Source organism: Rosa rugosa, chromosome 5, assembly GCF_958449725.1.
Source record: "Rosa rugosa chromosome 5, drRosRugo1.1, whole genome shotgun sequence".
In the NCBI taxonomy this organism is placed as follows: domain Eukaryota; kingdom Viridiplantae; phylum Streptophyta; class Magnoliopsida; order Rosales; family Rosaceae; genus Rosa; species Rosa rugosa.
The window spans coordinates 27,887,317-27,905,198 of NC_084824.1; the positions used below are offsets into that span (position 1 = coordinate 27,887,317).

The window sequence follows — 17,882 nt, forward strand, 5'->3', positions numbered from 1 at the left end:
CTACAGATATCACCTTCAATCATGTTTTCTAAAGAGCATATATGATGGTGGACAATGCAAGTTGGCAAATTGTGGTCATCGACTACTTCAAAATAGTACATGGATTATTTTTATTTCTATATCTTTGAAATTTTGTTATTTTTGGTACAATTTTTTGTTTTTAAATGATGGCAAAGTGTGCTTCCACTCTGAGTCGGGACCTAATTTAAATGAAGTTCTCCCTAAGAGATATTTTTCACAACCAGATGATCGAACGCTGGATCTCTTTTAAGTATCCAACTCACATTCACTCAGCTTACAGGCCTAACCAGATTTTCGCTAGACCAAACCCCTTGGGTGAAATTTTGTTATTTGATACTGTGTGAATATTCCTAGTATTGTAATTTATTTTCTTCGTAAAGAAAAATAAATAAATAACAAGTAGGGCCCCAACTTCCCTCATTTCCCTTGTAAGTTTATTTGCAAAAGAAACCCGACCCAAAAAACAGTCGGAACCCAAGAACCCGCATTCTCACTTTCACTCTGAGAAAAACCCCTCTCTCTGTGTCCCTCTCAAAACCCTAGTCAGAAAATGGCGATGATGCAGCAGTTTGGGCGCACAAAGAGCGTGACGAAGCGTTCGTCGAAATACGTGGAGGAAGCTCTGTACGTCTGGCTCTTCAAAGACGGCGGCTCCGAGTTAAGCGTTTGTCAGAAGCTCAATGAATTCATCAAGAGCCGCAAGCGAGTCTTCAAATGGGAGGTCGGCGACACTCTCAAGAAGCTTCGCCAACGCAAGCTCTACTACCCTGCTCTTAAGGTACTCCCTAATTTTGTTCCTCAATTTTTCACCTCAAACAAAACAGCATTATTTCTAGCTAATTGATCTCGTTTTGAGGTAGAATTTATAGCTCAGCCCAGAAGCCTTAAATGTCTAATGATATTAAAACCTGATAGAAATTTCGGAAGTTTTTGTTGTAAATGTGAATGCAGTCTTCAAGAAATGTCACATTCTGTTGTACTAAACGGTTAGGTGTATCGGAATGTGTGAATGGAAAGTTACTCTGGATGTGAATGATTCGATTCCGTGGATGCCATTTTGAATTTGATTCACAGCCCCATATTAGTAGAATTGTGATTGGATAGGATGAAGCTGATCGTGTTGCATATTTGTATTTACTTGTTGTTATGTGTATTTGTTTTATGTGCTTCAATCTGAACTGCAAGACATAGATGCTAAGTTGTTTCCTACTACAGCTCTCGGAAACTATGGCTAAAAGGGGAATGAACAAGACCGTTAGTGATCAGGCTATACATCTCGATCTTGTTGCCAAAGCTCGAGGAATTCCTGCTGCGGAAGATTATTTCAAGAATCTTCCTGAATTGTCCAAAAATCATCTCAGTTACGGGGCCCTGCTCAACTGTTACTGTAAGGAATTGATGACTGAAGAGGCTGAAGCTCTACTGGAGAAGATGAAGGAACTTAACCTTCCTTTGACCTCTATGCCTTATAACAGCCTTATGACGCTTTACTCAAAGACTGGGAAGCCAGAAAAGATCCCAGCCATTATACAAGAAATGAAGGGTTGCAATGTCATGCTCGATTCATATTCTTACAATGTCTGGATGCGGGCGCTAGCTGCTGTCGATGATATTTCTGGGGTGGAAAGGGTTATTGATGAGATGAAGAGGGATGGACGAGTTGCCAGCGATTGGACAACGTATAGCAACTTAGCTTCCATCTATGTTGATGCCGGCATGCCTGAGAAGGCAGAAAATGCACTTAGTGAATTGGAGAAAAAAAATTCCCACCGAGATCTTTCAGCTTTCCAATTCCTTATTACATTGTATGGTCGAACCGGGAACCTGCTTGAAGTACATAGGGTATGGCGTTCCTTGAGGCTTGCTTTCCCTAAAACTGCAAACATAAGTTATCTGAATATGATCCAGGTGTTGGTTAACTTGAGAGATCTACCAGGTGCAGAGAAATGTTTCAGGGAATGGGAATCTCGGTGTTCAACCTATGATATTCGGGTAGCAAATGTTCTGATTGGAGCTTATGCTAAGGAGGGTATGCTAGAGAAGGCTAAGGAGCTCAAGGAACAGGCTCGTAGGAGAGGAGCCAAGCCTAATGCAAAAACCTGGGAGATCTTTGTGGACTATTATTTAAAGAATGCAGAATATGACTTGGCAGTTGAGTCTGTTGCCAATGCAATATCGATTGGTAAAGGGGATGGTGGGAAGTGGATACCATCACATGAGACCATCAAAACCTTGATGGAGCACTTTGAACAAACTAAGGATGTTGAAGGTGCAGAAGGTTTTCTGGAGATTTTGAAGAAGGCTACGGAGTCCTTAGGGGCTGAGGTGTTTGAATCATTAATTAGAACTTATGCCGCTGCTGGAAAGACGACTCCAGCCATGCGTCATCGATTGAAAATGGAGAATGTGGAGGTTAGTGAAGCCAGCAAGAAGTTGCTTGAGGCCATTTGTGTGGAATGAGTTTTGTTTGTCTCCCAATTTTTGTTTCAGAATTTTGAGTATCTGGAAAAGCCCATTTCAATGCTGTCTGTACTTGGGGTTTTTATTTGTTCTGATAATAAAATGTACCTTTCAATTACTAAGGTTAGCTTCTCTTTTCTGCATTATTAGCCAAAGAAAAATGCATAATTATCTTTCTAAATTACAAGTAAGATTCCATTTACGATTAAAAACATGGGTTTTTTTCCTATCCCACCTAAGCTCAAGGTTTTCTTGTGGTCTTTTGTGCATGGTAAGCTCCTGACTAATGAGCAACGTTTTAGAAGAAATACTGCTGGTGACCCCTTCTGTAAATTCTGTTATGTATGAATAAGTCTATGCTCCATTTGTTTTGTGACTGTGTTAAAGCTAAGCAGGTATGGCAAGCTTTTGCTCCTAGCTCAAGCTTTCTAAATACTTTAAATATGCCTTGAAATAGCCGGATTCTAACAAACTTGCAGCAAAAAGCTTACTTTATGAAACAGTTGAATTGTAATGTCGTTTTTTCCTTTTTCTTTTTCGCTGCTGGTTTATATGGAAAAGGAGGTGCAAGAGTGTATTTGACCTCTCCTTTACCCATCCTTACAATATAACTGACATCATCTCTAGTTAGTCTAATGAATGCAATCGTGCTAATGCTAATTCTGTGCTTAGAAATGTGTGCAAACTGAGCATCTCTTTTGGCATGAGCCACCCTCTGGTCATTTTAAATTGAATGTTTGATGGATCAAGATCTAGTACTAGACTAACTGGTGCAAGTGGTGCCATTAGAGATAGTTCTGGATCTTGGCATAGTGGTTTTATGCTTAATATTGGTGCTGGGGATGTTTAACATGCTGAAGCCTGGGGGTAGTTTCCGAAACATTTTTAATCTTCAGGTGGAGTCAGATTCTGGAGTCTTGGTTAACCTGCGGCAACAGGAAGATGTATTTTCAGTCGTTTTACCACTATCCATATGTAGCATGTGCATCGATGATGAAATATGGTCGCAGATCTGTCGGCAAAAAACAGTATCCAACACTCTCAAGGTCTCTGTATCCTGAATGACCCTCCAGCTGTAGTGACCGAAGCCTTTCTAGATGACATTATGGAGATTCCATACACCTAAGAGTATGAGGTTTATTTGGTATATCTCCACCTACTATAAAAGGAAGCCAAAATTTTGGTTCAAAGGTTTCACCGAATTTTGAATTATCATATATATCATTTGAATAAGTTAAATTTTATTCGTATGAAAAACATCTAAAAGGTCATTATGGTAAATTACCGAATCAAATAAAAGGAAATCATAAAAGAAAAAGAAAAAGAAAGAGGGTCAGGAACACAATTTCAATCCAAAAATTGTTGCGGTTCCCAACTTTTATTCTTTTTAGTTGCTAAAATTTAAGAACAAAAAACATAAAATTTCTACTATATTACTCCAGTCATAGCACAATACGACGCTAGTATGTTAAATTTGCTAAGTGTTCTAATAATTTATACGAAAAATTAGCCCAAATCAACTTGCTATTTCATTATACTTGGTCGAAAGTTTATGTTATTTTATATAGTTGATCACAGCTAAATCAAATAAATAAATCCCGGACTAGAACATACCGTTAGGCAACAATTGATATTTAAGTACATTTCTTCTGCATTTGAGGTAGCATATTCAAATGGAGATTAATTCCATGAGTAGTTGATAGCTATTGTTCTAATACCAAGTTGAAAAAGGTGGGTAATTGTAATTCTAAACTTCTAATAATGGATATCAAAGTTAGCGTCTTAGCCATCTACCTATGGTAGGTTATCATGTTTTTTGAAATAGAAATCGATATCATTATGAATCAATAGCCGATGGCTAGAGTCTGCATTTACTTGCAACAAGATAGCCAGCAAGAAAATCTAGAACTTTACTCTAAGCGAAAGCAACTCATTACAAGTCTATTGTGGGCTTGCTAAAATAAGTGAACTTAAAAACAAGGTTCGAAAAATGGCTAAGCGCTAGTTGGGTGGTGGCCAAGGGACTGGCGCCCAGGTAGCTAGGGGGGTGCCTAGGTGGCGCCTAGGCGATTTTGAATTTTTTTATTGTTAATTTTTACTTTATTTTTATGGCATATAATTAATTATATAACATGTATTTTTCTCTATATTACTTACCTATTTTAGATTGATACCACAGCAACACAGGGCCAATCCATAGTCTCATATCAACAATAGAAGTATAAAAGGGAGAGGATCCTCTCCTAAGCTTCTAATCATCTACCTAACCTATCTAAGATTTCAACAACAAAGTGACACGTGGCCAAACTTACATCCAATGGCCTACAATAAATTTAGGTTTTTTTATCTCCATTTTTATTTGAGTTCAGGTTGCCGCGCTGTTGGTTTTGTTTCCCTCGCTTTCTCCCTCTTTTGTTCTTTGGCGCTCCTGATGAAGTAGAAACACATGAGTCTTCAGTCGTGAAATGCAATGGATACATGCAGAGAGATCTAATCAAAATTTCAAAACTTTAGCTTTGATTCTTCTATCCATCTCACTTTCCCTGCACTCCATTACGACATGTAAGTGTAATCCCCTTTTATTTTGGGTTTTCTTTTCTGAACTCTCTCTTCATATTGTGCGTTTTAGAGTTTAGGAACTCTATATTTGCTATTGACAAAGAGGAATTCCGTGCTTCATTATTACAGGAAAAAAGGACCCAAAATGCAATTTTCATTCAAGTTTTGATCTATTCATGTATCTATTGTCTTTCGTATATTGATATCAAACCATAACAAAGCATCAAGGCGATCATTCTTGTAACAATTTTTTTTTTTTGGACTGATTCTTGTATCTGTAGTTGCATTGGCTTTGGTCTTGCTTAGTAAAGTGAAAAGTATGAGAGGCTAGGGGCCAAAATTTTTTGCTATATTGGTTGTGTTCTCTGTATTGATTGTATCTTTTCAGTTTACTGTACAAGGAATTGGTTGCAGATGGATAATGCATTGGGTGCAACAGATGTTAATGTAGAGAATTTTGATTTGGAATTGGATTGGAAACCAAGAAAAGGAATGGAGTTTGATTCTGAACAAGCAGCTTATGACTTCTACAATAGATATGGAGGAAAACAGGGATTTAGTATTAGATGGGAGAGTCATGCTAAGAATAAGAAAACTGGTGAAATCACTTCAAGAGTATTTGTTTGCTGTAAGGAAGGTATTCGATCCAAAGATAAGAGGGATTACATGATTAGAAAACCCATAGTAGAGACACGAACAGGTTGCCGTGCTGAACTTTGTATTAAATTGAATAGGGAGAACAATAAGTTCTTTGTTACCCATTTTGTTGAAGAGCACAATCATCCTCTTGTGGTGAAAGAATGTTCCCACATGCTTCCTTCGCAACGGAAAGTACAAGACTCTCAAGGCATTGATATAGACTTAGCACATGATTCTGGAATTGGTGTCACGTCTCTATATGAGTTGATGGGTAAGCAAGCAGGTGAAAAAGATGCTATTGGGTATACAAAACAAGATGTGAAAAATTACCTTAGATCAAAGAGACAAAGAAGCTTGGAGTATGGAGAAGCTGGATATATTATGAAATATTTTTCAGACCAAACATTGGAAAACCCTTCATTCTACCATGCTATGCAATTAGACAGTGAGGAGCAAATAACAAACTTATTTTGGGAAAATGCTAAAATGATCATTGATTATGGCCAATTTGGGGATGTTGTTAGTTTTGATACAACATACAAGATTAACAAATCTAATCAACCTCTTGCTGTGTTCGTTGGATTCAATCACCACCGTGAGACTATTATATTTGGGGCGGTGGCTTTAATGTATGATGAAATAGCAGATTCATTTATATGGTTGTTTGAGACTTTTTTGAGGGCAATGTCTAGAAAGGCTCCAAAGAGAATATTTACAGATCAAGATGCTGCAATGACAAAGGCTCTTCGACATGTTATGCCTGATGCATATCATAGGCTTTGCAAATGGCATATGATGAAAAATGCCATAAAGCATGGGAGTAGTTTTTTGACAGAAGATGGTGGAATCACAAGTATTTTGTCAAGGTTCATGAAAAATATTGAGGAAGAAGATGAGTTTATATCTGCTTGGGATGCTATGCTTGATAAATATGGTGCGCATGACAATATTTGGTTGAGTAGCATATATGATTTAAGAGAAAAGTGGGGCTTTCCGTATGTTAAGCGAGTATGGTCAACTGGAATAAGAAGCACTCAACTGAGTGAGAGTTTTAACTTTGCCTTGAAAAAATATTTAGACTCTGACCACAATCTGTCAGAGTTTTTTACACACTTTGAGAGGATGGTTGCTGATAAAAGGTACAAGGAGTTAAAAGAAGAATATGATATGTGCTTCAGGTTGCCTATTGTGAAAATGCAAGTCAAAATGCTATATGAAGCAAGAAGAGTTTACACTAAACTAATATTTGAAGAGTTTCAAGATCAATTTGAATCGTCTCTTGAAGCTTCTATAACAAATTGTGTTGATGTTGATGGTGGAAAGATATATACAGTGATTAGAGATGGTTACTCTAGAGAACGGCAAGTGAAGAGAGATGGTGATAATATACTCTCTTGTAGTTGCAGATTGTTTGAGATGAAAGGGATTGTATGTAGGCACATTATCAAGGTCCTTAGAGAAGTGATGCAAATCAAAGAAATTCCTGAGCATTATATCTTAAAAAGATGGACCAAAAAAGCTAGAGCTGAAAGTGTTCAAGACATGCATGGACATGAAATTCAACCAGACCCTAAGTTACAACAAGCCTCTTGGTATAGATCTTTATGTTCCACCTACATTAGAATATCAAGCAGAGCTTCTGAAAATGAAAAAGCATACAAATTAGCCATGACAAATATTGCAGGGAAGTTAGCAAAAGAAATTGATCGAAGACTTGCTGCGGTCTGAAATGAATGCTAATGTGGATGAGAATGATCATACAACTTAATCCACTCCTACTGGACAACTCAATGCAGATGGTAATGTGGTGAATGCAAAAGGGCTAAAGAAAAGGGAAACATCTAGAGGAAGAAAATGGAGAATCAAGAGTTAGGTAGAGATAAGCATGAACAAAAATAAAAAACAGAGGAGGTATATAAAACTACTTTCTTATTAGTTTGTTTAAATTTTACAGATATCATTCTTTGATTTTTATGATTCAGGTTACTCCTGATCCAATGAATAATGTATACAAGGTGAACTTTGATCCACCATGTAATGAAGAGAATGCTACTCCTGATCTAACAAACAATGCAGAGAGTGATACTTTTGATATAACAAGTAATGCAGATCAATTTCTAGAACAAGACTTTTGTGCATCTTCACTTAGTCAGGTACATTAATATTCACTTAGTTGGTCTTTCATTTTCTGTAATTTATATGAATATGTCCTCTATGGTTTGTTTTGTTGTGCAGGCTTCTGTTTTGTTTTTGTAAGAGACTTCTGCAATTGTATAGGCTTCTGTTTTGATTTGTAAGAATGGAAGAAGGCACTTGGGCAGCATTATGTTTTACTTTTTTAGGAGGAGATGCAATTGTGCAGCAAATGTCATATTTTTTGTAAGAGGAGAGGGCTATGTTGATTTTGCAAACCTTAAAAGGGTAGGATGCTGAAGGTTTATGGAGAGCTTCCAGAGAACACGTCTTAACGACGGTATTACTGGGGGTCTTGAAGATAAAAACAAAGGTGGTGCTGAATTGCTGATGATTACATCGAGTTTGAGGATGAAGATATTGATAATATTTAAAGTTTGCAGCTGGTACTTTATGGTTTTGTATTTCCAGATGGGCAACTGGTCATGTTCCCTGTAACATCTGTTATTATAAATATATGTATGCTTGTCTTCTCTTATTCTACTTCTGTTTCTTTTTTTATGTTCTGTTTCATTTTTGAAAGAAATGGTTTAGTAATAGGTAGTAATAATGTTTGTTGATGCTTCGATGGAGGGAGGGCTATTCAGTTTTAAGATTAATCAGATCCATTTCATACGTACTAATCATGAAGGCAATATGTTTAAGTGTGCTTGCATTGAATTCTGCATTATACAAACCTGTTTCCCAAAATGCATGACACTACTATACAAATTGCTTTCCCAAAAGAATTTTGCATTATACAAATTTGTTTCTCAAAAGAATGCTGCATTATACAAGTTGGTTTTCCAAAAGAATTCTGCATTATACACAAACTAACACAAATTGGTATCCCAAAAGAAATCTGCATTATACAAATTGGTTTCCCAAAAGAATTCTGCATTATACACAAACTAACACAAATTGGTATCCCAAAAGAACTCTCCATTATACAAATTGGTTTCCCAAAAAACTTCTGCAAAAGGAGAAGGCAATTGTACAGACACTCTATTATAACAATTGCAGTCTCCTCGATTCATTAAGAATGCTAGCTAGTAACCGTCTTCATTCTGGTTTCTTCAAGTTCAAACAACGATATGCTGCTTGGACAAACAACTCTCTGACCTCTTCCAGTTCTCTCTCTACCACCATCAAGTCCAAAATCAGCGAAACAGTTAGCTCCAGGAATAGCATTTGGCTGAAATACTAGATACAATGATCATACCATCTGAACAAAACTAGTTCGAAGATATGCAGTTTCTGTAAAAATATTGTCTTTGTAAATTTGCTTGGTAATAGATTTCATTTAACATAGCTTCATGAATATGCAGGCTCTTGGAGGTTTATGCATATTCATTCCATTTTAGATAGTTTTATACTTATATGTTTTCTGTATTCTCATCGCAAGAACAACCAACAATTTTATCAAGTTCAGGAACCACTCTTGGTTTGTTAAATCTTGGGAGATCCTGCCAACTACATATAATAATCAAATCTTGACATGATATATGCCTACAAACTACAAACCATAAGATTAAGGCAAATAACTAATAAGACCTGCCAACTACATATAATGATCACATCTAGACATGGAAAACCTAGAATTAAATCATAATTGACGACTATCATATGTGAAGCCCAAGAGCAATTCTTTACAATCAGAGTAAACAACAATAACAGAATGAAAATAGAACACAAATTCTGCATGACAACACCTCATGACGAACTGTTGATTAGGAGTTATCCCAAATCAGAAGGGGGCTAATTTTGCAATGTAAAATAAAAAGTGCTTCCAATTCAAAATGCAAATCCCCAAATTCGAGGGATGAAGAACAAGCCCAGACAAAGAGAATAAAATCAACCAAAAGTAATCAAACAAACTGGAGATCCTAAACCAAACCAATCGAAGCGTCAATGGTGAACTTAAAGCATTGATCATGATGGAGGACGAAATACCTTCGATAGTTGCTCAAAGCCTCCTTTCTATTTGACAGCGAATTTCTTGTCGGCGGCACACATCGATTTGGAGGGCATGTGAAGCAAATCGAAGTAGATGGAGAGAGAGAGAGAGAGACTGGTGTAGTTGCACTGATTGAATAAAAAATAGATAGATATAGTGCTAAATCATATGAGCCATTAGATGTAAGTATGGACACGTGTCATTTTGTTGTTAAAAGCTTAGGCAGGTTAGGTAGATTAGAAGCTTAGGAGAGGATCCTCCCTCAGAAAGTAGCAAAGGAGCTCCATAAACATTATATCAAGCAAAACCCAACTGAAATTAAGTAAACAAAAAACATAAATGATCCAAATTCGCATATAATTCAACAATATTCTAAGTCTGGAATTGCAACAACCATCGCTACTACAATATTATTGATTTATATGATATAATAGCAAAACAATCATCAGTACAATTAAGAAACAACCATTAGTGATTGGTTTGTTTCAGCACCATAAACAAAAAACCCAGAACTGCTCAGAAACCCCCAGAAAAGAAAACTAACTGTTGGGCTTCTGTGAAATGTTGGAACACCCAGAAAACTGACGCACATTATATGACATTTAAGCAATTCAAAACAAAATTCGATAGAAACAGATGATTAAGAACAAGAAATTTTTTATCTTTTTGGTGAATTTCAATTTCTGGCAAACCCAATAAGAAACGAAATGCAAAATGCAATTAGAGAATATTGAACAGACCGTCGTCATTGTCTCTGTCAGAACTGTGAGAGAGAGAGAGAGAGTGTGTGACTCCGTCGAGGAGAGAGTCAAGGATAGAGAAGCCAGGATAGCTAGATCGGACCACCATCTGTGCCGAAACGAATCCAAAGCAAAACCAACCGCCTAGGCCAGTCCGCTTAGACCACCTAGCCGCCCAGTCGACTGCCTAGGCCGCCTAAACGGCCGCCCTAACCCCGACCGCCCAGCTGCCCAGTCAACTGCCTAGGCCACCTAAATGGCCGCCCAAACCCCAACTGCCCACCTCCACCGATTGGGCATTAATCACGACGGAGACCAGCCGCCCATTGCCTAGGAGTCGCTTAGGCAGTCTGAGGGGTCAATTTTTAGAACACTGCTTAAAAACAAAGAACTTCGTGTCTTCTAGGGAAAAATCATTAATTAGCAAGCTCACAATAGGCTTATAATGAGTTGCTTTTGCTTAGAATATGGTTCATCCCATTAGCCAATCACGCAATTGTGGTACCAACAGAAAGCCACTTCCTAGCAAACAAGTAGGAGCATATTCCTCATCCATAAGTCGCTTGAAAATATATCTATCACATTCTAGATAGTTATCAACTCCTGTAGAAGTCATGATCCGAATAGATTGGCACATGAAGACCATAGATCAACCCAAGCACGCACCCAAGAATGTCCAAGTCTTAAGCCAGCCAAGCGCACCCCACAAAGTGATAAGTGAAAGTCTCCTTGACGGCCAAAGAGCAGGTCTAAATAGCCCAAGCCCAGGCCCAGGCCCAAGAAAACACATGGCTAGTAGGAGTACTTTGCAGCTTCTGCCAAAAAATATAGGAGACATGTCCAACCATGCGATATTATGGATATTTTGATCAAAATAACATGTTTGGATGATTTCAAGATTGCCAAGGAATTTGGAATTATTATTAGGATTAATTTCAGTTTACCCCCCTGAGGTTTGGGGGTGTCATCATTTCACCCCCCAAACTCTCAATTTCACTTTTTTACCCCCTGAACTTTCCAATTTCAATCAGTCGTGTCCAATTTCTACTATTCCGTCCAAATTGGACTTTGACTCTGACTTTTGAGGGGTAAAATGGTCATTTCAAGACAAAAAAAAATTAAAAAATTAAAAAATTCGTTTTTTTTTTTTTTATTATTTTTTTTTTATGTTTCTTCGTTTTTTTTTTTTATATTTTATTTTGTCTTCAACCTATACACCACAAGTTATAATAGGTTTATAAAAATAAAAAAAATACTCTAGGTGGTTAAAAGCCGCTCGCTGGTTTACGATATTTGTTATATATCTCCGATAAAGTGAAGAATTTTAGGATATATCCCCAATAAAGTGAAGAAATATCTGTAAAAAATAATTTTACACTTTATCTGTAAATAAATATCTGTATATCCCCAATAAAGTGAAGAAATATCTGTGTAAAATCATTTTTGGTCTACGATATTTGTGATATATCTCCAATAAAGTGAAGAATTTTAGGATATATCCCCAATAAAGTGAAGAAATATCTGTAAAAAATGATTTTACACTTTATCTGTAAATATCTGTATATCCCCAATAAAGTGAAGAAATATCTGTTTAAAATCATTTTTTACAGATATTTATTTACAGATAAAGTGTAAAATTATTTTTTATAGATATTTCTTCACTTTATTGGGGATATATCCTAAAATTCTTCACTTTATCAGAGATATATCACAAATATCGTAGACCAGCGAGTGTGTAAAATCATTTTTTACAGATATTTATTTACAGATAAAGTGTAAAATTATTTTTTACAGATATTTCTTCACTTTATTGGGGATATATCCTAAAATTCTTCACTTTATCGGAGATATATAACAAATATCGTAGACCAGCGAGCGGCTTTTAACCACCTAGAGTATTTTTTTATTTTTATAAACTTATTATAACTTGTGGTGTATAGGTTGAAGACAAAATAAAATATAAAAAAAAAAAAAACGAATTTTTTTATTTTTTTGTCTTGAAATGACCATTTTACCCCTCAAAAGTCAAAGTCAAAGTCCAATTTGGACGGAATAGTAGAAATTGGACACGACTGATTGAAATTGGAAAGTTCAGGGGGTAAAAAAGTGAAATTGAGAGTTTGGGGGGTGAAATGATGATACCCCCAAACCTCAGGGGGGTAAACTGTAATTAATCCTTATTATTATTATGCACCTCCATATAATCCAACATGGGATAACAATCCTTTCTTGAGTGGAACCACTTTCTTAACGTGCAAAAAGAACATTTCAATGTGTTTAAGCTTATTCATACCAAGCTTATCAACCCCAAACATACACCTCCTCGTAACTTTCATGAAGCTATAATTACATATTTTACTCTAACCGTTCAATCTTATGTGCAAGAATTAAAAACTTCTATGTTGAGCAAAAAATGAATATTTATAAGCAAAAAATGAATGTATGCAGAAGAAGCAGATGCTCATGTTCAAAACATCGAAAAATCTGTTGAGAATATCAAGTTACATATGGAGCACATTCTAGTAGTTTCAAATAAAAAGTCAGAGAAGCTCGAACGAAGTCAAGAGATGTCCACGATTGAGGAGAATGCTTGGGCGGCAGCTAATGAGACTTTAATGACCATATTACCTCTAGAGCACCCTCTTATACCTATGGCAACTTTAGAGGAGTCCCATATGTGTAGGAATTTGTTCCGATCTCATATTATATTCAATGAATCATGTTTGGATAAGGATGAAGACTCATATTTGGATGAGCCCTACGAAGAGAAATTCAAGGGCACAACTTATGAGGGTTGCATGTTGGGTGCATCGTTGAATATGAATATGTATGCAAACTTATGGATGATGTGCCCTACTCTTAAGTATAGAAGGTCAAGTTTTAGTAAAGGGAAAGTGAGAGTATTGTACCCAAGAGATTGAGTAACTCTACCCTAGCTAGATCTCCGTGAAAATAAACCTAAAAAACATATGTAAGTCTACCTTTTTACAACTTCACAACCTTAGCCCTTTGGAAGATAAAGATTGCAAGGATGATATTAACAATTATGGTAGTGAACGGCTTGGTTGATTTTAGTTTGAAGATAAACTAAGTTCCACAAAAATTAAACTAAACTGATAAAAGTGTAGAGACTAAATCAATGAGCAGGGTAGAGACTTAGGCATCAACCTAACCTTACTCATGCACAAAATCTAACCCAAATTTAATGCATGCTTTAACAAATTTCTCCTTAGTGCTTTGGTGAAGGTACCAAGAAACCAACTAATCATGCAATTCAACAAACTTTGGTAAAGCTAAGTTAAATTACACAACCTTAGTGCATTTATATTTCATTAATTAAAACACAAAGTGGGCTATGAACCACAAGCATAACACCCCCTTAGAGCAATTAAACTCACGTCTCATGCATTAAGTTTAGAGTACGAAATTCAAGCAACTTAACATTTCCCGTGAAAGCAAGTGTTGTGATTGATCTAGAGTGTGTAGTAACTTCGGTTTTGGTGAAACTCAAGTGCCTACACACCTATTTCTCACACAAACTCAAAAAACTATATACAGACTATGAAAAACTAACCTAAAAACTAGAGAAAAGAGAGCTTTTGATGTTGCACAATGAGAGAGGCAAGGGTATGCATGGTTGTGAAAGAGAGAATGAGTAATTTATAGGCCAAGGCAATTCAAATGAAGGGTGGAGATAAAAAAGAATCAATGGTCATGAGATGTAATGGACAAAGGTGTAAGCATAAAATGTGGATCTAGTTTTTAATTTTCACATAAAATGACTTAAAAGCCCATAGATATTTTGGTGGAGGAGATAAATTAAGGGTAGGAGGCACATTGTGCAAGGGAACAAGGCAATAAATGAGAGACAAATGTGTAAGATGTAAGAATGAGACCATTTGTCATCTTCCAAATTTTGAATTTCAAAACAACCTACACCACATCTTCCCACCTAAAGTCTCTAAGCCTAGTCAAAAGCTCTTCCTTGCCCTTCACACATGTTCTTGGACGGCCAACTTGGCCGGAAATGGTCGGAATCTAGCGTTGACCTGCGTTAACCCATTTTCGTCCATTTACGCACTTTCTTCTCCTTTCTTCCATCAATTAAATCTCACCAAGAATTTGGAATTGGCCTTCGCTTTCTTCATACCAAATGTTTCTCCCTGAGTGTAGATCATCTTGGTAAAATTTCAGAGCTTAGTTCACCGTGGTTTGGCTGAAAATGCTGCCGGAATCCTTATAGGTCTGGTTTTGCAGTTTTTGTCTTCTAGTGCAGAAACTTGTACCGATCTTTTGAAGGTCTTCCATTCCTAATATAGAAGTTCACAAAGTCTTACAAAATGCTCCTAGGAATGCTAAGTATATTTCTCCACTTATTCAAAAGCAAATTGCAAATATTCTTGGTAAGAAAGTTAGAACTAAGATTCAGGAGGAAGTGGGAGATGCCAAGTTTTGCATCCTTGTTGATGAAGAGGTTGATGTATCTAATAAGAAACAAATGGTTATCATTATTCGATTTGTTGATTGTGATGAGTTTATTAGAGAACAGTTTTTTCAAAAGTTATTAGTGTTGCAGACACTTGTTCTCAAACTCTAAAAGATGAGATTTCCAAAGTCCTTGCTCAATATGATCTTCAAGTAGAAAATATGCGTGGCCAAGGATAAGATGGTGCTAGCAACATGCAGGGTGAATTTAATGGTTTACAAGCTTTGTGTCGTGAAGAATGTCCATATGCATATTATGTGCATTGCTTTACTCATCACTTACAATTGACTTTAAATGCTGCAGTTAAAGGGGTGTATGATATTTGGGAATTCTATTCTACTCTAAATTTGATTGTAAATTTTGTTGATTCTTCTGCAAAACGACATTCAACATTAACAGCCATCAGAAAAGAAGAAATTGCAGATTTAGTGGTTGTTGGTGTACTTCAAATAGGTAGAAGGGCTAATAAGACTTGCACTTTTCAATGGGCATGGGCTACTCGTTGGGATTCACATCTTCGCTTTATTTCAAGTTTGATTAAATTATTTGGAGCTACTAAAACAACTCTTGCAGATTTGGTTGGTAATGGACAGAATAAAGTACAAGGAGAAGTAAAGAGTGTAGGTAAGGCTATATAGCGTTTTGAGTTTGTGTTTTGCTTGCTTTTGATGCATGATGTCATGAGGATTACTAACTTTCTTTGTCAGGCATTGCAAAAAAAAAAAAAAGCCATAGACATCTTGAATGCTCTAAATTTTCTTTCAATATAACAAAATCAAAACTTCAAGATATGAGAGAATATGGTTGGGATCATTTGATTATAAAGGTTGAATCATTTTGTTGTGAGCATGATATTATTATGCCGGATATATATGCTCCTTACAAAAAAGGTACAAGGGCTTGTGAACAAAATATTACAAATGAGCATTATTATCTGGTCAATATACTAAATGTTGTAATAGACTTTCAGTTGGCAGAGATAGATAGTAAATTTACAGATAATTCGTTGGAACTCCTTGTTTTTAGTGCTACATTTGATCCACGTGATAATTTTCGCTCATTCAAATATGAAGATGTTTGCAATCTTTCTTTGAAGTTTTATCCTCAAGATTTTACATCATATGATATGCTTGCTCTAGATAGAGAGTGGGGGTATTTTCTATCAGATATTCAGAGGGATCCAAGACTTGCCAAGACAACTTCTGTGTCTGATTTGTGTAGGAGGTTAGTTGAATCTAGAAAGTCATCAATCTTTCCTATGATTTATAGGTTGATTTGTCTTGTCTTGACTCTGTCAGTTTCTACAGCAACAACAGAGAGAGAGAGCATTTTCATCTTTGAACATCATAAAAACAAACTTCGAAATAAGATAGAAGATGAGTTTCTTGATGACTTGATGGTTCTCTACATTGAAAAGGAGTTTGCTGATAGTATTAATAATGATTCTGTGATTGCTGAGTTTGAAGTGAATGGGCATCAGAGAGTACAATTCTGTTAATTTTGGATTTATGCTTGTAATTTTTAATTTACGGGGTTTTAGTTTTATGTCTCCTTCATTGTATGTTTTGAATGATAAAAATAAAGGCGTGAGGATGAGCCTCCCACTGGGTTTTAAACTAGGGATGGCGAAAATCGCCATCGGGTATTCGACAGATGGGTACCCTACCCTAAAGGGAAGAAATTCGGGGGAAATAGGGTAACGGGGCTGGGGATCCCCAGTATTCGAATTCTGAAATCGGGTACGGGGCGGGGATGGTATTTTGATCCCCGGCCATCCCCATACCCACCCAATAAGAATTATATGAAATATATATATATATATATATATATATATATATATATATATATATATTGATATTATTTATAAATAAATATTTACGAAACTTTCATCTTTTTGTCCATAAAATTCATTAAAAAAGAGAACATCACCTTGTTGAGAGAATGAGCAAGTTGTTAGGTTACATCAAGCAGTTAATTGTGGAATTTTTTTGTCGAATGCAGACTTTTATTGTTCTTTTTTAAGCAAGACTTGTATTTGTTTTTGTTGGATTGAAATAAGGAATTTATTTTATTTGATATTTTATTTTAAATTTTTTTTTTTGATCGGAAATAACTTCATTCATAAAACTGCAATTACAAAGCAATCATAGCACCCAACTAAGGTTTACATCAAACAACAACAACCAAATTAAGACTAGCAACACAAATCCTCACTCTAACAAAGAGAGATTGACGCATCAATGGATCCAACAACGAAGACCAAATTTAGTCGCTGATTGCGCTAAATTGACCAAAATAAGTAGCAATGACTGGAATAGGAACTGACCACAATTGAAAACTATTGGGCGGGCTACCCCAGGATCTCCCATACTCCTCAACACAGGCTGAAAATGAAACACCCGGCCTTAAGACCGAGTAAGACTGGGTCCTGTTAACCACGAACCAGCTACCCAAATCAATCCAATCGCCCGAATCCACGACGACAGCCATAACTCCATAGAGAATGGACTTATTCGAGAACTGACAAACAGAGGCAACTAATAACAACAAAAGAGTAAACAGCAACCAAAGCAGTAAACGCAGCATAACTGGCGAAGGGAGCCCAGGCCCAGCTTTCTGGAGCACGATTCCATACACCCATTCTGCAGCAACTCGGAATAAAGATAGGCCCCACAACGGTAGACGCACCACCGCCAACAAACTGTCGTCACGAGGCCAAACCGGAGTGAACTCAGTCAACACTTCGAGCAGCAACCGCCGCCTTCCAAACATCAATTCGACGGAAGGTTTGACCAACCACTCACAACTTTGTAACCACAACCCGATCCGATCACCTTCAACCCATCGC

At 36.6% G+C, this 17,882-nt stretch overlaps 2 protein-coding genes across 2 annotated transcripts; both read left to right on the forward strand.

Moving 5' to 3' along the window:
* The first annotated feature begins 478 nt into the window (after window positions 1-478).
* On the forward strand, window positions 479-2,599 carry LOC133709429 (large ribosomal subunit protein mL101 (rPPR4)). Its single transcript, XM_062135166.1, has 2 exons — window positions 479-799; window positions 1,237-2,599. Exons 1-2 carry the CDS (start codon window positions 572-574, stop codon window positions 2,479-2,481), a joined length of 1,473 nt encoding a protein of 490 aa, XP_061991150.1. The 5' UTR covers window positions 479-571; the 3' UTR covers window positions 2,482-2,599.
* Window positions 2,600-5,454: 2,855 nt separating this feature from the next.
* LOC133711484 (protein FAR1-RELATED SEQUENCE 5-like) lies at window positions 5,455-7,935 on the forward strand. Its single transcript, XM_062137597.1, has 3 exons — window positions 5,455-7,401; window positions 7,662-7,832; window positions 7,915-7,935. The coding sequence occupies exons 1-3, from the start codon at window positions 5,455-5,457 to the stop codon at window positions 7,933-7,935; spliced, it is 2,139 nt and encodes a 712-aa protein (XP_061993581.1).
* Window positions 7,936-17,882: the final 9,947 nt, after the last annotated feature.

Coding starts and splice junctions, on each gene's coding strand:
- LOC133709429 (XM_062135166.1), top strand. CDS start 572: ATGGCGATGATGCAGCAGTTTGGGCGCACAAAGAGCGTGACGAAGCGT. Junction 800..1,236: donor TCTACTACCCTGCTCTTAAG/GTACTCCCTAAT, acceptor TTCCTACTACAG/CTCTCGGAAACTATGGCTAA.
- LOC133711484 (XM_062137597.1), top strand. CDS start 5,455: ATGGATAATGCATTGGGTGCAACAGATGTTAATGTAGAGAATTTTGAT. Junction 7,402..7,661: donor TTGATCGAAGACTTGCTGCG/GTCTGAAATGAA, acceptor TTTATGATTCAG/GTTACTCCTGATCCAATGAA. Junction 7,833..7,914: donor GTGCATCTTCACTTAGTCAG/GTACATTAATAT, acceptor TTTGTTGTGCAG/GCTTCTGTTTTGTTTTTGTA.